The sequence below is a fragment of the Protobothrops mucrosquamatus genome, unplaced genomic scaffold (assembly GCF_001527695.2).
Source record: "Protobothrops mucrosquamatus isolate PMUCROS unplaced genomic scaffold, P.Mucros_1.0 scaffold1372, whole genome shotgun sequence".
Classification (NCBI taxonomy): Eukaryota; Metazoa; Chordata; class Lepidosauria; order Squamata; family Viperidae; genus Protobothrops; species Protobothrops mucrosquamatus.
In genome coordinates, this window is record NW_015387562.1 from 190,109 (window position 1) to 217,907 (window position 27,799).

Below are 27,799 nucleotides of genomic sequence, written 5' to 3' on the forward strand. Positions count from 1 at the left end.
AGTTTTATTCACATTTATCCAATGGTCTGTTTCTGAATGTTCAAATAGGCAGCAATTATATATAGCTAAAAGGCTACCCTCATTTTAATAGGTCACCCACCAAAGTTAAATGCTTTTCATTTCAAACTTAGTGAACAAGAATTCCCTTGAAGAATACCTTCTGAAGTTAACTCTCAAAACATGAACTGAAATTATTTCCATGAGTATTTATAGAACATGTTCTTGGGTATGCCCCTATTTATAGACTACTTAGATTTTTCTCAGAGACTTGGGATGCATAATGCTGTTCCATTCAAAAGATGGTCAAAAGCACAGATTGATAATCAGCTGTTTTTATTGTAATATACAATTAGTATTTTTAATTACCCCAATAGCTATCAGTACCTAGCTATTAAAAGACAGCTTAAATAATGAACTTTATTTTTTGTTTCAAATAATGACAATCTTCTATAGTGTAGTTATATCTTACAAGTATTCTGGACTGTATATGTGAGCACTATTTTCCATGGAAAGACAACTTGCTGCAGTCATAAAAAAAATAGTGTAGGCCTACAGAAGACATATAAGGGTACAAAATTGAATTGGCCCAATGAAGTTTAAATTCAAATATTGAATGAGATTATTTGATTGCTATCAAAAATCAAAGTTACTTCTCAAGTCAAAATCAAAAACTCAGTCAAACATCACATTGAACTGAGTGCTTTAATTGATAAAAACTGTCAAACTGAATTAAATCATCTTAGCTCCCTGAACTGATATTGGCATTCAGGCTGGTCAACTCAGTAATCTTAATTGAATAAACTATGTGAATTACATCTGTCAAAAAACAACCCACACTAACTTAATGTTCCATTACCAAAGTAACAATTCAAACTCCCACAGTTGCAGTTGTGTAACAGCATTATTTAGACAAGTATAAACACATTGCAGCAACCCAGGATACCAGAAAAAAGAAACTGACTGTTCAGTTTCCCATACAACTTTATCAAAAAGTGCATGACCACTCAACCTACTGCAACACAACAACCAGCACATTATGAAAAGAGTAACATTACCATACATAAAAAACATCTCAGAAACAGCCAGCAGACTTATAACCACATGGCATCACTATAGCACACAAACCAATCAGAGCCCTCCAAAACATTTTAAGTCAACCAAGACCCCGTAGCCCAAGAAGAAAAAACAGGAGTCAATGCACACTATAAGAACTATTATAAATACTATATAAGACAGACAGGCAGAAGAGCTATGAATACCGATTAGCACTCAGAAAACAGAATGAAACCTCCTTAATTGTAGAACACATGGACAGATTCAACATAGTTTCAACTAGTAAACTGTGAGCATCCTGGACCAAGCTATATCCAAAAACACTACAGAATTTCTGGAAGCTTTGCATTTAGACAAATCAGCCATTAATCAACACAGAGAGATAAACCAAATTTACACACTGTTCAAAAAAGACAGTACAACGCTAAGAAGGAAACAAAAAGACAAGAACTAGTCCCCTCCAGCAACCAACATCCAGGTAAAATCAGACAAAAATCAAGCAAAAACAATACTCTAATCAAGAAACTACCATGGGGAAAAAACAACCACCCTGATCAGACTGGCAGGATAAGGAACTGTATATATGAGCTGAGGTGGTGCAGTGGTTAGAATGCAGTACTGCAGGCTACTTCTGCTGACTGCTGGCTGCCTGCAATTTGGCAGTTCGATTCTCACTGGCTCAGTTGACTCAGCCTTCCATCCTTCCGAGGTCAGTAAAATGAGGACCCAGATTGTTGGGGACAATATGCCGACTCTGTAAACTGCTTAGAGAGGGTGGTAAAGCACTGTGAAGTGGTATATAAGTCTAAGTGCTATTGCTATAAACAGGGAGCAAACCCCACATTCACTAGCACCTGGTCAGGTAATGAAAGGTCTGCAAGCAACCAAACTTAGAGAACACCAAGGACACCACAGTTAAACTATATCAATTATATTGGAGTTGATTTATAAAAGTTCAGAAAAATGGCAACAGCATATAGCATCCACATGTTTGAATCTTGGATTTTCTTTAAAAAATACTCAAATATATGGAAACAAATATACAATATCAGGTTAGAATACTTAAATTTATTTATTTCCTAAATATTAGGAAATATTTATTTACTGAATCACACCAATCAATTATGTGAATTCTTCCACATTCAACTGTCAGGATATTTCCTCCTGATATTCAACAACAAAGCAAATGTTCAGTATGGAATTGGATATAACTGAAATATATTACCCTAAGCAAATTATTTTTCAACATGACAGCCAGATGCATTTTAAAGAAAGGAAAGGCTGTCCTGATGGAGAATACATAGAAATGTTTGAAAATCTAACTCTTGAACTATAGTCAGTTTTTGATTTTTGAAAAAAAAGGACTATATTAGGAAATTACTAATATTTGTTGATGCTCTCTCTGACAGAACCATGAGTTCATTGATGAGCAGATGTTTGAGCAAAACTGCTTGGAGAGTTCATTGCAGAATTACCCATCAACCCGAAGCCCTTCCCTTTCAAGTCACCAGGGCTTGACTACCTCCTGCTGTTCTCGACGTAGTAAGAAGACAACGCACCTCCCCAATTCCAGTGTGCCAGCAACCCGATTACGGAGCATGCAGGAGCTCAGCACTATACATATCCAGTGCAGTGAACAACCCTCACTCACAACAAGGTACAGTGGAGAAGAGAGTGGGTACATTGATGTAAGAGGACTAGCACATAGGCATCCAGCCCAAACAGGGAGAAGTGGTTTTAGGTACTATGCCGAGTTTGCATTCAAGATAATTTTCCAGGAGAGTCAAGATTTAGAGCTAAACCGATATTTTGAAAGTATTTGGAGAGTTCTAAAATTTAAATCTTCATGAAAAGGACATAGTTCTCGCCTCTGCCCTACATAAACAAGTTCAGTTGCTCTTAAGTATTCTTAGTCTAATTGTGTATGTCATATTACAGAACCTGGCAATCTTATATGTTATTTCAGAGTTAAATAAGAACAGGTGATCATTGTATCCATTTTACTAATCAGGAATGGGCAATTAGGGCATTTCAGGATGCTATGTAAAACTGGCAGTACAAAAGAACATGTTTCTACTTGTCCTGAATCACAAGGCCATACTTGTAATGGTATGGTATCTTTTTGTATCTTCCAACTAAGAGTGCTGAAGGTAGGGCATTACATTAGGCTAAAGTAAAGACCCTTCTCTGATTGGGAATATTAAGGTTTGGGTGTTGTTAAAGTGTGGTTCTTGCCTGCTCATAGCTCAGAGATAATAGATACATGGGGAGAATCCTAAAAGTCAGACTTCAAACATATCCAAAGTTCACAGAGTTCTGTTCTTACCTTCTGTTCCTTTAAAACTAAAAGAAAATGTCTTTTTATCTTATAGTCGCTCCAGCCTAAATATGAAATCAGATGATGGTCTGAGACCAAACTGCAAAGCTGCTCAAATAACCACAGCAATCATCAGCATCCCAACACCACCGGCACTGACACCCGAAGGTGAAAACAGGCCTTCCTCCTCAAGCCCCAGCCATTCAATGAACACAATCATGGCTAGCAGCAACATTGTCAAGGTTTCAGCTTTGTAAGACTGACTTAGTCAAACATGATGGCATTAGATTGGAAGGCCAGTCTTTTCCCCTTTCTCCCAACTTCCATGTTCCTTCTTTGCTGCAAATTGTGCCTAGATGAATGGCTGGATGGACAGTGGACCAACCTGACCAACATCTAAGAACCGAGGATGAGAGCTGAAGGAGGCAGCTTCCTTCAAACTCACATTCATGCTGCAGAGCGAGCTCAGAAGAATCAGGAAGCTATGTTTGTATGTATGGGTGTATGCATGTGTGCGTGGGTGTAAGAACAGAGTGGCCAAAGGATCTCTCTTTGACAAGTTGAAGCCTTGTTCTAAGACATGAGGCGTAGAATAGTTTTTGGATAGTGATATATAAGTCCTGTCATAACTACAAGAAGGTCAGTAAAGAAGTAGAATTATAACACTGTGTATCTCAGCACCTTTTTAAAGGTTTTTAATGGATAATATTTATTCATGAAGAAATGACTGAAAAAGGTGACCAAAATGGATTTTGTGATTTTTTTTTCTGTCTTCATGCAGCAGGATCTTTTATTTATCAAAATAACTTCTTTATTTTCTTTTATACCCAAACATTTAAAAAAAACAATTCACCTTGTCACAGGAATTTAATTTTCATTCTTTTGTGCACATGTGCATGCGTGTGTAAGAACGAATAAGAGAACCACAAAACTGGCATTTTCCAACTATGAAAGATCTGAGCACACATTCCTATTTCTGGGCTCAATCCTGCAAAGACTTACTGTTTGCATGGTCAACAACATGCTTTAAGTAATGCTTGTGAATCCAATGGTTTTACCTACTGTCCATCCCTTTCTGCATGAGTGTGTCTTTGCAGGCTTCAGCCTTTAGTGCACAGTAGCAAAACAGATGCCTGCATGCAGTCACACACACACACAAGCACCAATGAAACATTCATTTTAGATGGTACTTTTTCTTAACACAATTCTGTAATTGCCTTTAATTCAACAAAAATTGCAGTTGCAAACAGTGTATTTGTCTGCTAATTATTGTCTGTGAAAAAAATCATATTTGTGGAACAAAAGAACAGGCTTTCGTAGTTCACCACAGTTCTTTGCTTTTCAAAATATTATTTTGGTTATCATGGACTGGTAGAGAATGTGATTAGATTAACTAGTTCTGTATTTTTAAAGTCCAGGAAATGGCCTAGAGGAAATTTAATTTTTTTTAAAAAAATTATTCAAGCAGTTTCAGAGGGCAAAATCATTTGAAGCAGCTGCTGCAGATGTTCATAACTGAAATGTAATCTATACCCATGCTTTCTTTTATGTTTTATATGTGTTTATTTAATAGTAATGGAAGTGTCTCCCATTGTATATAATAGTCAGTGGATGTGTCCTTTGTTAGGACTATTTTAAGAGCCAAAAGTTTTACATGGACTGAAAGTGAATCTCATTTTGTAATACAGTCCAGTGGCTCTTAGTGAAACTCTCTGGGTTGCGTTGGCTTAATGGATACAGCAATATAATATTTTACTTTCCCTAGATAAAGCATCATTTCTTTTCAATCAGGAAATGTTGCATTTAGATTTGGGGGCCTACTTTATATTAGAATTTCATTTCTAATCAATTTATAAAATACTGTTAATAGATGGTTTAAAAATATCTATGTTTCAGAATAGTTCACCAATTGTTAACTGTTGTTACACTGTTTAGAAAGTTTAGGACTGTGAGGTAGAACCATCTAAAGCTTTATACCGATATTCTCCTAATGTCTTTCTCTGGAGGCAAACCTTCGTGACCACATTTATGCCAAGAAGACACACACTGCTGCCAAGCATTGTGAACTGTACTCTTCTTTTCTTACTAATTTGTGCAATTTATTAACCATCTTAGATTTGTTTAAGTTTGACATATCTGATGTCCACAACATGCTGTCTTTTGATACCTTGCTTTCACTTTTATATATCTTCACAACGTATAGCTCAAGACATTTTGAGCTAGAATTTGTGTTGCAGAAGGAAGACAGACTTTGCAGATTCAAGCATTATTCAAAAGAAGGGGAGGAAACTGTGCTGAAAAAGTTATCTTCTGTATGGCTTTTGCTTTTGGTTGCTTTTTTCACATTAAAATTAAAGGTATTGGATGAGCAATTATTGGAAGTTACTAAAAGGCAGATTCACATGTTAATACAGTTTAATATCTTAAACTGAGCCTGGAACCAAATTTTTGAATAAGATGTGACCAGCTTCAAAGTAAAAAGAGCTTATAAAAAAGCCCACCTTTGTAAATGTTTCAATTTTTAGTTGTTAAAATGAGGCATTCCTGCACATTGCACCATAAGAGGTCTTATCAGTCGAAGGATTCAACTAAGGCAACTTTAAACTCTGTCCATTGGCTTATATACAAATAGCTGAGTCCATGCACTTTGCTAAACAGGAAAATTTGTTAATCTGTTATGTAACGCAGCGTGGAAAGTATACTGTACTCTTAACTAGGCAACTTAAAACAGTTTTAGCGTCTTGTAATAAAAAAAATGTTTGACGTGCTATATGTCCCCAATATACTGAAAAACTCATTATTCTAGTAATCTGAAGGAGGCCTTAATTTGCCACCCAAAATGTCAGCTATGACTATCCAATCTAAGATGGCCCCCTTTATATATGTGTCTGATGAAAATAAATAAATAAATAAACAAACAAACAAACAAATAACAAGGTCCCATACATCCTATCGACGTTTTTGCTTTAACCAGTCCTGAAGATATTTCTGATTTAGGCTCTGAAAATATGAACTGATTTTTGAATTTTAGAGTTGTCCACTTCATATCTATATATAGAACTCTTACTTAGTAACTACCACCCATCTAATACACTTTGAAGAGGGAAAAGGTTACTAGGTAAGAAACTGTTGCCTTGTTTTCATAATTTCATTGGTGATGTTGATCCTGATTGAATTACCTGCAGATAGGCTAAGCTTCTAATCTTTGTCTTCTGATACTAGTACATAATCTAAGGAAATTGATCATGCAACTTACAAAAATGCCTTATTGAAGCTCTCCTTTGCTTCATTTTAGCTTCATCACACCTCGTTACACCTTAACAATCATCTCCTACCTAGGCAATTTGAAGCATATTCAATCTATTCTCTTTAACATACTGTGCTGATTTTTATTCCTATGCAAAGGATAGCTATAAAAATATCCCAATTCATTTCACCCCATTAGCAGAAATAACACTTATCTGGTTTGAAATGGCAAGTTAGGTAAAAAGTGGGAGAAGGAATTGGCTCTATTAAGTTTCAGTCTACTCACAGTATAATCTACCTTTCTATAGGAAATGTTTGATCCTTTAAATCTCTCCCCTCCATTACAACATACCTTCCAAATTTCAATTGCCTCCCCCAAAAGTATAGCAGGAAACTACACAAAGTATAGCAATAGGCATATATTTCCTGCTCCTGGCCTAACAATGATATGCAAACCATGGTTTTAAATATGGTTTATGTCATAGTGATGAGTAAATTAAGCCACCATGGCTTGTTTAACAATCCTATTAACACAAGCCAAAGGATAGTTTACATGTCTACCCAGCAAACATTGGTACTGATATATATCATACTACGTATCATACCAGGAGCCATGGTGGCGCAGTGGTTAGAATGCAATATTGTAGGCTAACTGTGCTCACTGCCAGGAGTTTGACCCTGATTTGCTCAAGATTGATTCAGCCTTCCATCCTTCCAAGGTTGGTAAAACGAAGATCCAGATTGTTGGTGACAATATGCTCACATTTGTAAAGTGTCAGAGTGCTGCAAAGCACAGTCGAGTGGTATATAAGTGTTAGTGCTAATGCTATATAGATAATATAGTAAACTGGTACTGAATTCTAACAAAGATGATTGTGTGCAAAGAAAATAGAAGCCCTGCCACTTTCATACATCTAGAACATATTTTAATGCCGAAGCTAAGCAGCTGCAAGCCTAGCCAATGCCTAGAATGGAACTCACATATATCTTTTGTCTACTAGCATTGGAAATATTTTTTGATGAAATTTCCCACATGCAACTATTTAAAACAGAGTACTCAAATAGTGATTTTATTTCAAAAAGTTTTCATTGTATCAGAATTTAGTGGTATCTAGTCTAATTGCCAAATTAGCATTTTGTCCACCTGGGCAAGCTCTTTGTTTCAAAATCCTAAAGTTCTAAGTATGTGGTCCTGCTTTGAAAAGTTCAGAATGTTTAGAAAATTCAGAAAACTGAACCAGATCCACAGTGTGTTGAGAACACACTTATTTCAATAGAATTTTAAATTTTATTGCATTTTCACAAATGCCAGTTTCTTTTTGTGAAGAAAAAAAAAAGAGTTGGCCACTATTGTATGCAGGAATACCAGATCCCTTTATCAGACAAGACAATATTTTTTCTAAAACTTGGTGACTAGAGAGAAAACTTTTGATTCCCTGATATCTGATGGCTCTTTCATGTGACTGAATCACAATGAGCATGTCATGCTAACTTAAAAGTACCTAGGCAATTTGAATTTTATTATTATTTTGAATTTTATTATATTTATACCCCGCCCTTCTCCCGGAGGACTCAGGGCGGCTTACAGCCAGTTTAAAAACAACTTAATACAATACAACATACAAAATTTAAGAAAATGATTAAAAATAAATATTTAAATAGGCCGCTTCTACTAAAATTTAGTTAAAACCAATTTAAAATACCCCTAGGCCAGTCCTGCCCGCTNGGCCGCATTCTGGACTAACTGGAGCCTCCGAGTGCTCCTCAAGGGAAGCCCCATGTAGAGAGCATTACAGTGGTCCAGGCGGGAGGTGACAAGAGCATGGGTGACTGTGCGCAAGGCAATGAGGATTTGATTTGGCCCCAAACAGGCCAGGCTAACATCCATGCCATTCATTATACTTCCTGAAACTGCCCTTTCCTATATTCATGATCAAGACTAATTTCTAGAAGAGGACCCACAAAAACTGACCCTTGTAGCCACTTCATCTTGGTCTTCATTTTATTGTTCACATACTCCTTACCTACTACATGGACAGAGAAAAATTGGAAGGAATATGTTTGGGCATTATCATAATTATGCATTCCAACGCTACATGGTTATGCTAATCCTTTTTCAAAGTAATAAGAGCAAGAAAATGTAAAAGAAAATAATTGGGGAGGGAAGTGGTAAACTTGAGTCTACTTGGGAAGTTGAAATGACATAAAACATGACTGTCACCAGCTGTTCCAAAAATCTCAGGTCATATGCTGTCTGCATACGCAGAAGAATGGATTGCCTGGAATGGGAGATTATTGGACTGGCTGTCTTAAGAAGAGACTACATATCTAATCATAGTGCATGTGGTTTCTTATTTTCCATCATTTCACCCAATTAGTGTCAATATATATTGCCCATCCCGATCTGGAAATGAAAATTTCATTTTTTTCTTAATATATCAAGTCTCTAAAACACTCATTTTATTTAACATAATTTATGATTTGTCATGCTCTACCCCCCAAAATCATTGCTTTTGAAACTAATTTTAAAAATACAGAAGTATAACTATATTTGATTTTTGTCTATGAAATTCTAGATAGAGATTTTACATGTCATGACTTAGAATATATGGTATCTTGCTCTACTGCCATAATCCACAAGGTGTGCTTGACTTACAACCACAGTTGGGACTGGAATTTTGGTCCTTAAGCATTGTGGTAGTTAAGCAAGTCATCAGGTGACTGGACCTGATTGTGCAACCTTTTTTCCCAGTTTTTAAGCGAATAACATGATTGTTAAGCAAATCCGGCTTCCCCCATTGACTTTGCTGGTTAGAAGTTGGTTAGGAAAGTTATAAATCGCAATCATGTGACTGCAGGATGCTGCAATCAGCTATAAATGCAAGCCAGATGCCAAGTGCCCAAATCATGATTGTGGGGATGGTGCAAAAGTTGTAATTTCAAGGATGTCATGAGTTACTTTCTTTCAGCGCCATCATAACTCCAAATTGTCATTAAATAAGTGGCCATAAAAGACTATCTATAGTCTATAATTTTGGTATGTCAGTGAGCATAATATAAAATTTCCTTCAGTTCTATTGAGACAAATATACATGGAAATTTCCTTTGGCATGTTGATAACATTCCTTTCTTTTTAGAAGAAAAGAAGATGATCTCATTTATATCAATCCGTAAGGACTGATGGCGAGAAGTAAAGGATATACTGCAAGTACTTCCAAGTGCAAATCTCCTATTAAATCATTAAGTGCATAAGGGTAGTTAGATATTAATGAATCTAAGCTTTTTTTCCCATGAAAATTATTGCCCCAGGTACACTACAATTTAGGAAATGTGAAATGTGTCATGTTTTCAAGAATAAAATATAATTTTAATTATTTTTGCAGCTATTTTATCACCAATTGAGAAGTAGATACATAGACAAAATGTTAATCTGACCAAAGGCTCTAAGCCTAATTCTTTATTTGGTTCATGTTACTGTCACTGACAATTTTTTCTTCTTGTAACCAATTCAAAATTGATCTAAGATAGTAAAGCAGACTTGGCTTTTTCATTAAAGAATATCATTCTATCGTGTGTTTCAATTCTTCCAACCAAATTCCATTTTTCTCTTCCCAATTATACACCAATTATATAAATGTCTATTTGGAACATAATGATACTGAATTTAAGGGAAATAACTGTTAGAATTGCACACACACCCTCAAAAGAGTTGCAAAAAGCAATAAAAGAGAAACACTTTAACATTCTGATTAATATTTCTTACATGGTAAGATTTTTTTCTACAGGAAGGGTTTTTTTTACTATGTTTTTAAATGTGTTCAAATGGTGTTTGGTTTGCTTCTCCTGAATAGACTCTTTTTGAATTAGTTCATAATTAAATTACTATTCACGTCCATCTCAAAAACAAGTCAGGCATAGCAAATCGAACCATTATTCTGTAACGTTTTCAATAGCAATAACCATATATAAATGCCACGTCAAAACTGAGAAACTTCTATACTGGCTAATTAATTAAGACTATAATCCTCTATATATCTAAGACTCATTGAACACTATGAGCTTCTTTTAGATTAAATGTGATTAGGGTCACATTGTATACAATTGTATGGATTGGAAATGTTGAATCCTATCCATGCAGCCCATTACAAGTTACTTCTAGTGTCTAATTTCATTTTTTTTTCTGAATCACTGCTAGTCTAGTTCAGCAATTACTTTAAAAATAATGAAAACTCAGCATTTACAAGTGAAATATATGAGATCCCAGACATGATTGCTGATTGAAGCCAAGATGCTCAGTAATGTTAACCCTTAAATCTGACATTTGTTCAAATAAGGACTAGAGGGCTGCACTTGATCCTCAGGAATATTTCAATGCAATGCTGTGAATGAATACTATCAAGGTGCCAGAGTGTATCAATAAAGCTACATTAAAGTCCGTGAGGTATCAAATGTTTAAACAGTCCCTCCAATTTCAGAAATGAACACTGCTAAATCAAAAAGGGAATAACTTCATCTTCACGTCCAGAGAATTGACAATGAAACTGAAATATCCATTGTGTTTACATTGTGAAATGTAAAATTCAAGAAGCACAGCGTTAGATTTAATGCTAATTTGGCAAGCAATTCTTTTAATAATCTGTTTTGGGGCCAAATATCCAATCCTTCAATGGTCTAACTTGCAGTCAATAATTTCTCAATTTGGTCATATGCATGTATGTGCACATTGCTTTTTCTTTCTTTAAAGACAAGTGCTAATCACATTACATTATATAGAAATGCAGGTGAAAGATTATACTCTGTATATCTTTTCCTAAATTACTGTTGCAACCATGGCTGGAGTTCCAGCAGTTCCGTAGACCAATAAAATACACTACAGAATGTGTGCAATGGTATATTTTTGATAAATCAGTGAGACATTACAATGCAATTATATTTGCATTAGAGGTTTTACGTTGTTACCAGAATTTTGTCTCAATTGTATTATTTTCTATTTTCATACTCTAAATGGGCGTTGCTTACTACAAAACATCATACCCAAGACGAACGTACTGTTCAAAAGTGCAGATAGATTCATTTGACAAAACTTTCTAAAGGATCCTTAGTTTCTTGTTGTCTTTTTTTGGAACTGTAGTGCTTATGTTGAAACTTGTATATCATTTACAGTACTGTCTCTTGTGCCACTGCTGTACCTGATGTATCCATTCTGGATTAAATGGATTACGTGCCACAAAATATTCAACTCTTGCTGCAGATTTTTTTTAATTGATGTCATCTATTTGATTAAATCATCCACTGTCCTCCAAGATAAGATACATCACAATCATAACTTTGCCAAATTTGACCAAAATATCCATCTAGTTTGGTATCTTGCTTCCAATATAGACAATTATATTGTTCCAAGAAATTTGTAGATTTTACCTGAAAGCATTAAGCAGCATTCAATGGCATTTTGTAGGTAGAAGCACCATTTAGTTGTTACAGTTGATAAATCTTGATAAATTTTGTTTAACCCAATACTAAAATCATCTTCTAGCAATGAATTCTGTAAAACTCAAAACACTTTATATGAAATGTATTTATCTGTAATACATGCCCTCATTTAATGCCACTCGGTATTTTGGGTGACTTAATTCTAGTATTATGAACATTACAAAAAAGCTCTTGATCTTTTATCAAGATTATACATTGTACAAACATGTGCCTACTTCTTCACAAATTGTATGAACTTCAGTGTGGCATACTTCTAAATCAGTATGAAATTACTCTAACTCCCAATATAAGTATGGTATAACAGTTCCTGAATATTGTAAATAAGCTTGCAATCTTGTCTTTCCCCACTACAATAGTTACACAATGAAAATGAAGTCTGCATTTCTGGTAGAAAATGTTCTTTCTACTTTGTTTCCTATATCAGGGGTGTCAAACTGCCGGACCACGGGCCGGACGCGTCATGTGGAAGCCTCGCCCACCTCATTGCCAGCAATGGCAAAACCGGCTCAATACGTTGCGCGATGTCACATGATGTCACAAGTTTGACATGCCTGTCCTATACTGTGTTGAAATTCCAAAAGCTGCACGAACAGAACAACAGTACATTAACTCTTATCCTCCATATAACCTTACATTCCAGCTGTAGTCTTTAATTCTGTGAGAACAGCAGCTTATATTCAAAATGACTTTATGGAGTCAGCTTTTAAATTTAACTTTAGATTTAAAACTAGAGTTTTGAAAACACTAGGGAGTACCTATATAATAATAATAATAATAATAATAATAATAATCATCATCATCATCATCATCATCATCATCATCATCTATATAAATAAAAATGTAAATGTTCGTTTGTTCAAAATCTTAAATCTCCGAAAGTTCTTCACCAATTGCTTTGAAATTTTGACACGTTGCATTCGAATACGCGCGTTTTTATATACCTATTATATAGATGTCACACCTGTTGACACAAACGTGCGCTTTCTTTTCTTTCTTTTCCATTTAACCAGACTGAGCCACAGCAATACGTGGCCAGGTACAGCTAGTAGTAGTAGTAGTAGTAGTAGTAGTAGTAGTAGTAGTAGTAGTAATATGGTTTCTAGCCTGTTGCTTTAACAACTACACCAAACTGGCTCTTATACCACAACTTATATATCTACCCAACTCAGTTTGAATTATGAGATGCTAAATAGGATATAAAACAACTGAAACAAAGCAGGACAATTTGTTTTGGAGTTAATTGATAATTTCACTTCTGATTAAAGTTTTTGCTTATGTGTAGGACAACACACACTAGAAAACACACTTATGTGTAAGACAACACAAACCAGAAAAAAATGTTTCATCATTAAGGCCAATGTAGCAGTGACTAGATCTGCTAAAGTTCACTGAATGAACTTGAATCACACATTATCTCAGGTTAAATCACTGTATAACTTCTTTAAGAGTAAAATTGGAGATATCAATACAAGTATTGGCAGATAAGATAAACTAAATATATTAATGTATGGAAATTGGTATTTCATGTGGTTTTCAGCAACAGGACTACATATAAGCAGAGTGACAATAGCACCACCTATTGAAAATTGTAATGAGATGGATCATAAATGTTTTATCAAAGTCTACATCATGCATAAGAGCTATTATATGAAAATGCTTCCTAAAATCCTTTCAATTATTTAAAAACATTATAAAGTCCAGACTAAACCTTCATATTTAAGTACTAGACGTTGTCCTGTTGCCCCTGTTATTTTCATATAAACTTTTAATAATAGCAAATTGGGAAACTAAGAAGAAAAAGCATTTTGGTTTATGAAAATTTATGACCAATACAAATATTTTTCAAATAATGAAAAATTTTGCAGGATAGGAATATCTCTTTTGAGAAGACAAACCATCTTTCACACTTTTTGGAAGAGCACAGTGATTGTATCTAAAAGTTTGAAGAAAACTATAAAAACTGGTGTTTTAAGAGGGAGACTATCCCAAGAATAAGCATTTCAAACTTGAACTGTAACTATAAGTACAAGATTAATAAATACATTTAAAAGTAAAGGTGCAAACACATGTCCTCATTTTACCCCTTTCAAAGTCTTGATATCTGTCAGGTGCCCAACCAGGGTGAACCTAACCTGAATTTGAGTATTACTATATAAAGCCATGATCAAAATTAATAACCTTTTATCCAAATTCAATTGATCTAGCTTAATCAATAGTTTGCTTCTATCAATATAATCAAAAGGTCCATCAAAATACACAAAGGCAGTAGTTTCCCGCAGACCTATTTTACACACTTATCACATAATCCAATAAACCATGATCAATTGTTGGAATTCCTGTTCCAAGCCCAGCCTATTCCTCTGCAAGCTGTTATTGATGACCCAGTACTTTGTCAGATGTTTTACATAAATTTTAGCTTAATATGAAATCAGACTAATCAATCTATAGTTTGCTGGGTGGCTATAATCACCTTTCTTGAATACCACTGTACTGGTATTCTAATCCTGGGAAAGTTGGACATAGAAAGTAATATTATTAAACAGTTTAGCCAAAATAAATTTCTACTAGATTATATTAGCTTTTAATAAATCCAGAATATAGTGTTCTCCAGGGGCTCAATTTCTTTTAAAGAGATAAAGGCCTAGAGCATAGCATTACACAAATTTTAGATTAATTGGAGAATTAACTACAGTGGGATGAAGAGCAATCAATCTACTACAATGGTTTTCCAATTCCTCTTTGCACACTCTAGCCTCCAAGATGTTCTTATCTTGACCCATTTACCAACTTCCAGAACACTGTTGTATCTTTAGAATAAACATGAAGTTATGATATATAGTATGGTTGCTTAGGAGAATGATATAGAAAAAATATAAACAATGTTGTTGTCAACGCTGCAAATAGTGTATATCAGTGGTTCTCAACCTTTTTAATGCCGCGATCCCAACCGGTCGTAAGTCGAGGACTAAACTGGTCGTAAGTCGAGGACTTAAACCGGTCGTAAGTCGAGGACTACCCAACCGGTCGTAAGTCGAGGACTTTCCCTGCTCGGGAGCGCCGCACATGTGTGGTTCCGCCCCCTGCGCCGGCCGAGGTGTAGCTGGCAAGCAGCAGAGATGGAACAGGCCGACCACCAGCTGGCCCAGCCCAAGGGAGGTAAGTCACCCGTTGGAAAAGGGGAAAAAAATGGCAGACAAAAAAAATGGACAAAAAAAATGGCAGACAACCTTGCTTGGCGACCCCCATGAAATGGTCGATCGACCCCAAATGGGGTCCCGACCCACAGGTTGAGAACCACTGGTGTATATTCTTGCTTTGACAATATGCAGAACTGTCTGGCATTTTTATAGTTAAACCAGGCAACAGAGAAAAGGGAGGAGAATAAGGATAGCCTGGAAAAAGAAACCGGAAGTAAATCACATTTTCCAAGCTGATTGGAAGATGTGAACCATGACCCCAAAAGGGGGGGGGAATGCTTAAAATGTATATGCGTAACGGAAGAGAAGCCAGACCTAAGCATTTCCACCATGCTGTACTGACGTCTCTGTAACCTTAATAAATGCTTTTAGGAGAAAATATGCCTGAAAGTCCTTTTAAGTGTTTCGTTAATCAGACACATGACAGTTGTAACCATTAAGTAAGAGGTTAATTATATTTATACTGGCAACAGTTGCAAAAAAAATGGGAACTCACTTCATTATCATCTTTCTTTGATTTCTGCATTTTTAACTGTTTTTTCATTTATTCTAAATATTAATTCTTGCTAGATTTTATTGTTTTCAGAAATGTAATGGGTTTAAAAAAAAAAAAAAGTCTATGGCAGTGAGAAAAGTACCAAAGAGTTGTTTAATATCATGTCTTGTGCTTTAGAAATTTATATTCCCTTTGCTTCCTAAGCATTTCCATAATTACCCATGGGACACAATTATATTTTGCTCTCTTTGCCAAATTCCTAACCATATAACATGCTGTTCTACATTACATGTCAAACCAGCAGCTATGTTGGTGGTGAACTGAACTTAGTGTATGTGTCCTGCCTTAATTCTTACGAGAATTGTACTTTCAGACTTTGTAAGATTCTGTCAATGTAGATTTACAATAAAGTATAATTAGCTCATCTGGTTGTGATTCTTATCTGGCTTGCCCCATGAGGCTGACATCAATCTTGCAAGTCTGAAAGTACAATTCTTCCCCGCAGCCCCCATCTCCTTTTACAGCTTGAGAAAACAGGGAGGCTCTCTTCTGAGTCTCTTGGCCCCCCACTACCTAGTTTTTATCTGACTGTTCCCTTGGCAGCATCTCTTTGCTCAGTCTCCCAAGGTCTTCTCCACATACCATTACACAGATTGATTGTAATACATAAAGACAACATTGCAATAGCTACTAACAAAATGACATTATTTCTTGTCAAGTTTATTAGCAAAATGATTTGATTGAAATGTGTACAAAATGTATACAAAATGACATTATTTCTTGTCAAGTTTATTAGCAAAATGATTTGACTTGAAATGTATACAAAATCAAATGAAAATTACATAGAGTACAAGTCACTTAAGATACCTAAACATAAAATATCATTTAAGTATGAAGAGAGACATGCTACTATTAATATTACCTATCTTTCTTCAACAGCTCTTCCAGGTAGACTGCATTGGCATGATAAGCAGTCAGCATGTTTAATGGCCTCTGATATCTTTGGTAGTATAAACGAGAAGCTTCAATATAATGCTTCCGCCATGCCCGGTAATATCGTCTCCAGTATTCTTCAGGACTTGAATTCTCATTGTGAGGAAAAGGAGCATTTTTGCTTTGGGATGCCTCTTCTATAAATTCAGTCTTGAAGGGGTGATTGGAGTGATAATGGTCACGCTTGATCTGTTTACTCTGTTTCACATTCCCTTTCATCTTCTTTGGAATCAGAAAGGTGTCCTGAAATTGCTTTTGCTTAAGGGCAGGACTGAATTGCTGAGGATGTATCTCATCTGTTGACAGTATACTATTATCTCTTTGCTGCATAGAAGAGGATTGATTCTCTTGGCTACAGATGGATGATTCAGAACTACAAGACCTACTATCACTATCACATTCCCCAGCCAATGTCCCAGTTGTTGCTGCCACATACTTACTGGATTCCATTCCTACTAAATCTAAAGAATCTAACTGTTTATCTTGGTTTCTGGGATTTACGTAAGTTCTTATAATCTCTACATCTCTCTCCAATCCTTCCTTAATGAAATATTCATAATCCTCAATAAATTCCACCATGCTCCATACGCAGACAGAATCCTGGTTCTTAAAAGACGACAGGCAAGGGATTTTAGGAAGCATGTTCTTTAAACTTTCTTTGTCCACCTGTTCATTATTGTGCACTGCAGATTCACAATCAGGTTCCACTTGGTGTTTTTTCAGTGGGATATTTTCATGTTTATTTCTATTCATTGTTGTTTTAGGATGCTCTTCTGTTCTATTTTCAAGAAGCTTCTTTTGTTTGAAACCTTGTTTTGGCTTGGCTACTGGAGAATTGTCACAAACAATGACCTCTGCACTAGCACTTATTGTTGGGTGTTGCCTAATCCCTTCTGGCCTTTTAACTGGCAACAGACATGTATGAGGAGATGCATTGGGATATGGGACAGCAGTGACTTCTACATGCCCTCCTTCAAAATGTTCCAGCAGCTCTGGTGGCAAAGTTTCTTCAAGAAAAAGAAAAAGAAAATCAGCCATGAGTGACTGAATCATCTGATAACATACCATAATTTCAATGTTTAAATTATTTAAAATCTATGTTTTTATTTTTCAGACTCCACTATCTTAAAGTGAAAAATTCAGGATCTGGGAACACAAAACTTAAATGAAGCACGTTTTAAATACAATACATAGCAAATATATTTTTAATTGTTACAAGTATTCATTTTAAAAGGAGGAAAGACAAACAAAAGCATTGCCAGGAACTAAATGATTGTATACAGTGATATATAACAAATACAATGATATAATTCAATTCCTCTTGCCTCTCAAAGTGCAGGCTAATGAATTTGGATGTCTCTTCCCATAAGAAAATATTCTCCATCCTCTAGTAAGTGTAGTTAGCTGCTAAAATTAACTTAAAATTTATCTCTACCTTGTTTTAAACCAATTCCAAACATACGTTTAGTAGGTAAAGTGAACTGTTTCTCTAGCACCAATGTAAAATGTTCAACGTGTTCGTGATAACATGTTGTACAATTGTGCGATTGACAATGAAAATATTCACATTTAGTTATTTGCAATATGCACTGAAGTTCCTCATCATGTGAAATGTATAACTCCAGTAATTCCTTCATTGAAAAAAACTTTCATTAAATATTAGGATTCTGAGAAAAAGGACTATGAATGCATAGCTAACAGTACACTAGTACACTATTACCATTTAATTATGATCATCTCTGGGACACCATTTTCAAAGACACTTTAATTCATAAAATTATAGTCATGTACAAGAGTAATTCTTACCTGGTAAAGAAAGAAGCTGAAGATTACATTTTTGTGCAATTTTCATCATCGTATTTTCTTCCTCTCCACGACAGCAGTATGTCACAGCTAATCCTAGAGTTCCTACAATAAAGCAGAGATTAAGATCAGTTGGACAAAAATATTGGTCCATTTTACAAAGTAATAATTCAAAAGAGTGTTTACCAAAGCGTCCAGCTCTACCAATCCGATGCATATATGTTTCCCAATCCAAAGGGACATCTAAGTTAACAACCAGATTCACCTTCTCAGCATCAATTCCACGGGAAGTCTGCAAGAAAAGAAACAGTGAAGTGTTTATGAGTAGGAGCTAAGCCAAGCAAATTAGAGAAGTTGTCTTCTCAGTTTTTTCCCCCATTACAATGCTATAAAGCAGGGGTTGTCAAGCTGCCGGCCCATGGGCTGGATATGTCATGCCAAAACCGCGCCCACCCCATTGCCAGCAATGGAAAAAAAAGTCACAATACGTCGCGACACGTCACATGACGTTGCGAGTTTGACACCCCTGCTATAAAGGGAAAGACACTTCTTAATGGCTTGAGTCAAATGCAAGTGCTCCAGTTCAAAAAGAGTTTCCTTAATACAACAGGTTACACTCTATAAAGCATATGCTTGTAAAAGTTCCACTGGCGACAGCAGACACAATCCAGAAAAAAAATCAACTGTATTTAGAAATATTCAAATATTCAATGTTTATTATAAATTAGATTTAATGTTTATTATAAATTAGAATTAAATCTAAAGTTGGTATTGTATTTTTCTCTTGCTACAAATACTGCAAAAATGGTGTAATAAAATGCAAAAGGAATAAATAGATATGGAAAACTTCAGATATGAAAATTTTTATATAATGGTGCTCTATTGCTGGAAAACAGGATGTTAGTTATGGTTAACATTTCTAGATCCCTTGGGTTAATCTTGTATTAAGTAATGTTATTAGCTATAAAAACTAATTAGGAGAACTAACCAAATCTGTCGAAATTAACACTCTGCAATGAAACTGCTTCAGCTTAGCCATGGCATCAAGTCGTTGGTTCTGATTCATACTGCCTAGAAAAGCAAAGATAAATAAATATATAATTCAATACCAATTAAAGAAACACTGTTATATTTACTCAAGTAGAAAACTTACTGAATTTACATGCATGTACCTTTAAAAATAACAAATTTTGTATACACAATGCTCAACAAAATAACAACAAATCTACAAGCTTACCTGAAATACACTCAGCAGGAAAACCTTTGGATGACAATATATCTGCCAAGTGTTGAGCTCTTTAAAATAAAACAGAAAAATAAAATGTCAGAGAGACTTCTATGTATACACATATGTTTACTTCCTGTCATAATAGTTTTCTTTGCCAGTTATTTAAACTGTCTCATAAGAATGTGGCAGAATATTAAACAAAGTGACTGCTTACATAAAGCCATATTGCTTTTTATGAAGATATTATTACACTGTGAACATCTGCTCTGTTAGTAATAAACTCTTGATTTTTTAAAATATATTAGAGGCAGATTCTTTAAAAAAATTAAGTTTTTTAGAGAAGAATATTGAGTCTTATGCAATGTGCTTAGCTTTTAATGATCAAAGATCTCAGCTCTATAAATTAAGGGGCCCAACGTTCTTAACTATATTTGCTAGGGCTATGGATGCTTTGAAAATTATTGGAAGACATGCTTTCATCACACAATCTCTATGTTACTTATTAAAACAGAAGTCTGAAAAAATGTGAGTTGCTTTACTGAATAGTAAGGATACAGTGCATGGGTGAGGACTAAAACACTTCTTCCGAACATTTTTTTAAGCAAAACCCTAATCCCTTTCTTTTCCTCGAATATTATATGCATTTGACATTCACTTAATGCACGACTACCAACCCCCAAAATTTTTGTTTGAACTTTTTCAGATTTAAAAACAAAATAAAATTCAGAATACCGGCTATGTAGATTTGAGAAAACCAAGGCCTGGTTGAACGGTATTTTCCTGAAAAGCTCATGTAAATGCTCAGCCTTCTCCTCAAAGATTTTATGAGGTAATGGGTAAGAATTCACAACTTTATAGTACTGCTTCAATCCTAACCAAAACAGAATAGGCTTATATAACATAGGCAAAATCAATAACGACTTGACAAGGATACAAATTTAACAATATATTTGCACCACAATATATGGTTGTAGTGTTACTAACATAAAACATCTGCACAGAATGATGCATATTTAATCATAAATTCCATAAATACTGGATATTTGTACAAAAATAAAAATAACTCATTTACCAATGAGACTTGGGTCAGTAGGATTCAGCTTCACAAACGTGGGTTCTCTCATGTATTTAGCCAAAGTATTAGCTAAGGATTCAGGATAGGTGGCTGAAACTGCCAACATCTGCTTATTGGCTGGTAGAGAAGAATAAATCCAACTATGATGTGAAAAAAAAAACACAATTCACAGTAAATATTTTGGACCAATTAACGTATGTGTGCACATGCATGCATATACATACATATTAATTTAAATTGCTTCGAATATCAATAAGCAGTATTGTATGATCTAAGCAGTAGTGTATGATCTCAGCCAGCATGCCTGGCTGAGGAATTCTGGGAGTTGACTTCCACAAGTCATAAAAGGGTCAGGTTTGAAGACCCCTGATCTATACAATATGGATCATCCATATAATTACATGGATATCCAGTGCAACAAAGATAACAGTAAATATAAAACAGTTTCACATCAGTAAATATTGCTTTATGATGTGCTTTGCTGATTCAAGTAAAGATCTTCAAAGCAAAACACTAAAGTAGATCAGCAATATGTAAAAGTACTAAGAAATTAAAAAAAGAAAATACTGAGGAGTGACTCTAATGCTACTTTGCCCAAACTTTGCCAATTCTGGCAGGCAAAAAACTCTAAGATAATGTGCACAGAGGCAGTATAAACAATGGTAGTCATTCATTTTCTTAAACTTTTGCCCAGCTCCTCAGAAAGACAATAAACCTAAGGATGACAAGATATACAACAATCTCAGTTTCATTTGATTACCTTGCTAACCAGGATGCTATTATGTCCAAGCACTGAGAAAAAGAACTTAAAGTGAGATAAAAGGAAGTTTATCAAATAATGGCTCCCACATTGTGGAATATACTCACCCCAGAGCCACATGGCTCCAATTCTCTTTGCATTCTGGAAGGTCTTTATGTTTCTTTGTTATTAAGTATTTTTTATTTTTATTCAGGCAGTTTACAAATACTGAAAAATCCCTTAGGCACCAAACGTATGCATTTCCAGGATTACATTTTAGATTGTACTCCCATATTTGTTCCAAGCCCATTCATGAATTTCTCAGACTGTTATATTTATGTTATATATTTATATTTACACACAAAAGAAATTATGTGTAATTATGCTTACTTGACTTGTTCCTGGAAGCTGCCTTCTTCTAAAAGCTTGTCTGCTTCATCAAGAATGAAAAGACGAATGCTGGATGTATTCAAATAGTCCAGCTCTATAAGTTGTTTAATGCGACCTTGAGGGGAAAAAAGAAGCAATGAGAAAGAAAAGAGCAATGAAACATAGACAGAAAGTCCTTGTTTAGCAACCATTATTTGGACGAGCATCTTGGTCATTAAATGAAGTGGTCACTAAGTCAAAATACAACTGTGCTTATGATCTTCAGTTTATTCACACAGATGTAATCTGCTAGCTATACAGCACATGAAATAATGAGATTAAAATATCTCAAATGCAATGTTTCCTTACCAGGAGAGCCTACAGCAATATGACACTTTTTAAGTCTCATTTTATCTTGATTTAAAGGAGTTCCTCCAATGAAGACATGACATTCCAAACCTTCCATTTTGATCCCAATAGTTGTAATTACTGCATGTATCTGCACAGCAATCTCTCGGGTAGGAGCCAAGACTAGAATCTGAAACAAATATAATTCTATAACTTGACAGTGGAAAAATCAACTAAAATTGAAATTATTTTTCTCAGATCAGCTAATAAATATAATTAAATGCTTGGAGGGGAAACTAAAAGCAAAATATCTTCCATACCACATCAAGCTCGACCTCTACTGATTCCACGGATTCATCCATGTAGCTTTCTTGGCAACACAGAAATGATTTAGCATTGTCTTCTTTAGAATGTTTCTTCTACTTATCAATCTAGCCAATTCTTCTAAAATTTTGGTCAAACACCATCTAGGTTTTTGAGATTATCCAAGAACAACCTTCCCCAAACACAAACAATCTAGAATACTAATCCTCAATTTAAAAGAGGTCAGATAATCAGTAATTGATTTCATTAATTGCATTTATATAGTCAGCTAGAAGCAGACTCAAGTCAGGAATTTTTGACGCAAATGCAGGTAACATTACGAATATACTTTTCAACAGCATGCACAACAGCAATATCACTACAGCTGATTGCTATATTTGCTTTTGAGATGAATGTTCCTATTGCCCTTACCTGAGTCACTGAATTTTCCAAGATAAGGGAGTCAAGTGCAATAGTAGAAAACACACAGGTTTTACCTGTGCCTGATTTTGCTTGCACAATAAGGTCTAAAAGACAAAAAAAGTTATTTATACATGTCAGAAAGATCAAAGACATCTTTTGAAAGTCAGAACAAAAAGGTTATTATATATAAATAAGGTCAGTATTCCTTCACCAGTATTTGGGGCTGGGAATACAACTAGGATTCCCTGAAAGCTTAAACTGCACCAGTTTTCTTTAATAAGAAGTCCTACTAATATTTCCATCACACACAAATAGTCTTCGACTTACAACAATTCGTTTAGCAACCATTCAGTTAAAACAGCACAGAAAAAAATATTTTATAACCGCTTTTCACATTAACAACAGTTGCAGCATCCCCATAGTCATGTGATCAAAATTCAGAGACAGCTTGCAACTGGCATGTATTTAGAACAGAGGTCCCCCACCTTTTGGGCACCAGGGACCGGTTCCGCGGAGAGAGGTTTTTCCGCAGACTGGAGGGGGCGTTGTTTTGTGTGCTGCCTGCATCCTGCAGATGGTCTTTCCTTATTTGTGCAGACCAGTTGCTAGCATGCCGCAGCCTGGTACTGGTCCACGGCCTGGGGTTGGGGACCCCTGATTTAGATGGTTGCAATGTCCAGGAATCATGTGATTACTTTTTTGTGACCTTCTGACAGATAAAATCATCAGGGAGGCCAGAGTCACTTAACAACCCTGTTACTAAATAACTGCAGCGATTCACTTAACTGTGGCAAGAAAGGTCATAAAATGGGGCAAAAGTCAATTTACAACTTTCTGGTATAACAATGGAAATTTTAGGTTCAATTGTGGTCGTAAAGCGAGGCCTAGCTGTATCGCCAATTACACTGGAATTTCTGGAGCCCATCAGAAATATTACTTTCTCTTGAACTCGTTTGGAAATGTCACACATAAGCAGAAACACGAGAAATCTATAACAGCACCCCCAATGTATTAGGCTGCATTAAATTCCAACCAGTTATCCTTAAAGTGATACGCTTGCTTGATACAAGAAAGGTTTTCTAACCGCTGAAGAGCCAGCCTGCAAGAAGAGGCGCGGCCCTCTTCCAAAGGTTTTCCCATTTCTTAAGCATTTTCGTCCACCCATAGATTTACACCGCAGCACCACTGTAGCCCGAAGCCTCCTATAGCCCCCATCTCACCTAAACCGCAACGGCCTAGCGGAATAGCTTTGAGCTGCACCGGAGAAGGCCTTAAGAACCCCGCCGCTTTCAGCCCTTCCAGAACTGGGGCTGAAAGAAGCAGCGACCCAAAATCTTCAGGCCCTTCCTGGAGGACATCCCGAGTACGCAGCCACGTCTCCGCCATCGAGGGAACCGCGTCCGGCGCTTCCATCTTGGACTGCAAAACGCCCAACATCTCGCGAGAAATCAAGCCGGCGTTGGAAATAAGACGCGAGTCGTCGCTATGCTGCTGTAGAACGCGCGCGCCAACCAAACGGGAGACGAAACCGTTTGCTGTAAGCTCAAAAGAGAAACATGAAGGAAAGGTGGGGGTGGTTGGAAATGATTGGTCCACTCCAAGAGGATGAAACCATTAAAGGAGGGGGGGGGGAAAGGGGATAGTTGAAGGGACAGTCCACTGCTTTTGGAAGTGGAGGATCGAATGAGGGTTCGGCGTGGGGGCTTAATGAAGGCAGGACTCTGAGATGAACGGGGAGGGGTATCGAATTAGAAAATGTGGTGCTAATGATGCGCGAAATTGATGTTCCACCGCAATGACTAATAAATCCATTCCGACACAAACAAGGATCAAGTCTCCTTCCAGTTGGCCTCGATTCCCAGAGACTCCATAGATACGTGTTTACTGTGTAGATACAATATGAGCAACAATATGCAAGTGTTTTATCAATGCCATCTTCCGGGCTTTTTTTTCAAGTTCTCAGTTTAACTTGCCCTGCTGGGTTTCCTCATCTATCGAGCCCGAAGCGCTTGGCTTTTCGAGGTCACCTGTAATTGACCAAGGGCTGCACATTTTATCTCCTCTATCTCGTTTCAAAATTGGACTTGAGTAGGGAAATCATTCAGGCAAAAGAAATAACTGCACATGATTTAATAATCTGCGTTACTGATTCAAAGTGCGAGAAGCTCCTCGGGAAATAGGCATTGTGTCATTAACTTTACAACTGAGAAGAGTTGTTTTGTTTTTTTTTAATAAACAATACTTAAATTCCGTTGCTGGAACTAACTTTAATAAAGCTAAAAATGTATATGTATGCATACCTGGTATATATAAATTACAACGATCAGAGGTTCAATTGATGCCTCCATTTCTATCTCCATTATTTTTCTTTTTGTATTTGTTCTACAACACAAATACCTTTGGGTTTCTTAGTCTTTGTATAACACCCCCCTCTAAAAAGAATAATGCAAATCACAATACATTGCTATTCTTTTTAAAATTGCTATTTACAATTACTATTTTATAACTATAGTTTACAATAATCTGTATATAATAAAAAACCTCTCTTTTTAAGGCCCTGCAATCCCTTAAATTAGGGTAGAGTCAGGCTGACTGAATGGAGCTGACCATTTACTGGCTGGATGCCTTTCCTGATGCTACAGGGGTTTGCAGCAGATTTTTTTTCTCTTTGCACCCTAGGAGAGAAATATCTGCCATTACCAGGATTGAACTCTCAACTTCCAAATGGGAAGGGAGTGTCTTCACCCTAGGCCACTTATATAATTTGCATGCAATAATACAAATCAATGTTGAAATTGAGTAAAGTCTTGTATAATTTGCACTTTGGAGGGAGGAAAAGCTGATACTACTACTGCACCCCTGCTATTTCATGAATTAGCTACAAACCTTGTGCCTGATACGTAGAGGTGGTCTGTTGGTGAAGCAGAAAAGGTTGCTTCTTGACCAATGGCTAAAGCTGTGATCAAAACTGTCTGCCAGACAAAGCAACATTGTGATTAGACTATAATTTCTCACGGGCTGGTGATGTTGAGGGTAAACTTTCTTCAAAGTTTGCCCATTTTGCATCAAGGAAACTTTAAAGAACGTTAAACAGTATGGCGGCAAAAATCCAGCACGGGGAAAAATACCCAGGCTTTTTGAGACACCAGACTAGTGTGCATTTACGTGCCTCCAATCCCCTTGCTTTCTGCAAAGCCATATTGGAGTCCTCTGGCCCCTCCTTCCAGCCCATTTCGGAGTCGGTCCAAAAGCTGATCGCTGCAGGGCTTCATTTCTGAAGACCCTTTTCACAGGGTCCGGACAAAACTCCAGGACTGAAAAAGCCAACAGGAGCAAAGGGCTGTTCAAAAGAGGAGGAAAAAGGAGAAAGTGGGAGAAGTCACTACTGAACAAGCGAGGCCTGACAGGTGTTGGGGCGTGGTAGGCCTGGCTGCAGGGGTCCTTCGGCATGGTAAGCTGTTGCGGGGTGCATGAGACAGCTCTCCTTCCCCACCTACCTTGTGGTAGCGTCCCCCCCACCTCCCCCCTGCCTCCCTTCCTGCAGAGAACTGGTTGTTAAATTATTTGAATCCCACCACTGAATATTACCATCTGGTGGCAAAGCAGAACACAAGCTGGGAGACAAAAAGGTATAGGAATTGAAAGGAGAACAGCTAATTTAGTTCCTTTTTCCCCCTGATGGTTCAAGGACAGGCAGAAAGCATTTTAAACAAATTAAGGCATAAAACAAGTTTAAAGATATCAATTGCACTTTCTGTTTTTCACCAGAAGAGAGTGCAATCTGACCATGACATGTGTTTTTATTTTTTTAAAAAGCAATAAAAAAGAAACACAGTTAAACACATGTAGTGATTATATTCTTGTAAGACAAACAAGATTCTTCTTCCCATCAAAAAAAGAAATACTTATTGAATACTTATTGAAGCCTTAAAAACGAATCACAAGGAACAGCATACTCTGGTAACAAGTTGAATTGACTATATCAAAAAATGAACAGTTCCTTATAAACGGGAAATAGGATTAGGTTGTACAGTGAATTGTTTTTAGACTCCAGTGTATTTCAATCTTGGCAGCTTTCAGATAAGTGGACTCCAACTCTCAGAATTCAGCAATCATACATCTGAAAGTTGCTAAGGTAGAGAAACTACTAGTCTAAAGTAGCATAAAGTAAAGAAACATTAGCACGTTTGGGCCATCATGGACTTTTAGTATTTATTTGTTTTATAAAAAGCATCTAATTTAAATTGATAGTAGGAGTTTTAATATGTCAGAAAAGCACCCATCCAAAGCTCGAATTATTGACTATAGGATGTGAAAACATTCCTAAACTCCTTTGATTCTAAGTGGTGCATTGGAGAGAGAATTTAAATGAGGGAAATGGTCCCTGGGCAAAGGAATAATTATTCTACTTTTCATGTTACAGTTCCAGGTAATATACAGTTCAATGTTTGTCCCTGATTTTTGATCATAGATAAATAATGACTGTTAGTGTTTTGAAGTTTTTTGTTTTATTTTATCTTGTTCTGTCTATGCTACTTGAGATGGTCTCAAGTAGCATACTTGAGTAACTCCGAGTTACCTTATTTCCTCATCATTTGGCAGTGTGTTTCCATTTGTCCTACATTCTTCTTTTTGTGAAATTAATTATACAATATATTGCATCTGTATGTGTTTCACCAATCCATAGGCCAGTGCATAGTGTATGTTTGCACGTACAAT

General features: G+C 36.1%; 2 protein-coding genes across 2 annotated transcripts in view; one reads left to right on the forward strand and one right to left on the reverse strand.

The window, feature by feature from the left end:
• Window positions 1-3,627, forward strand: part of LOC107292541 (potassium voltage-gated channel subfamily D member 3) — a 63,958-nt gene extending 60,331 nt beyond the window's left edge. The window contains exons 5-6 of the mRNA XM_015821640.1: window positions 2,463-2,710; window positions 3,426-3,627. Coding sequence (XP_015677126.1) covers window positions 2,463-2,710; window positions 3,426-3,627 — 450 coding nt within the window. The remainder of the gene's footprint in view (window positions 1-2,462; window positions 2,711-3,425) is intronic.
• Window positions 3,628-16,487: 12,860 nt separating this feature from the next.
• Window positions 16,488-24,514, reverse strand: DDX20 (DEAD-box helicase 20). The gene is made up of 11 exons (XM_015821641.1): window positions 24,301-24,514; window positions 23,090-23,184; window positions 22,376-22,544; window positions 22,028-22,142; window positions 20,896-21,038; window positions 20,556-20,694; window positions 19,833-19,891; window positions 19,584-19,666; window positions 18,782-18,887; window positions 18,599-18,700; window positions 16,488-17,799 (listed from the first exon to the last, which is right to left on the reverse strand). The coding sequence occupies exons 1-11, from the start codon at window positions 24,491-24,493 to the stop codon at window positions 16,718-16,720; spliced, it is 2,286 nt and encodes a 761-aa protein (XP_015677127.1). The 5' UTR covers window positions 24,494-24,514; the 3' UTR covers window positions 16,488-16,717.
• Window positions 24,515-27,799: the final 3,285 nt, after the last annotated feature.

What these genes read in the sequence shown, in the direction of transcription:
- DDX20 (XM_015821641.1), bottom strand. Translation starts at nt 24,493, where the DNA reads ATGGAAGCGCCGGACGCGGTTCCCTCGATGGCGGAGACGTGGCTGCGT. An exon ending in GCTAGGCCGTTGCGGTTTAG is followed by an intron (nt 23,185 to 24,300) that starts GTGAGATGGGGG and finishes TTTGTCTTTTAG; the next exon opens with ACCTTATTGTGCAAGCAAAA. An exon ending in TACTGACCCAAGTCTCATTG is followed by an intron (nt 20,695 to 20,895) that starts GTAAATGAGTTA and finishes TGTTTTGGTTAG; the next exon opens with GATTGAAGCAGTACTATAAA.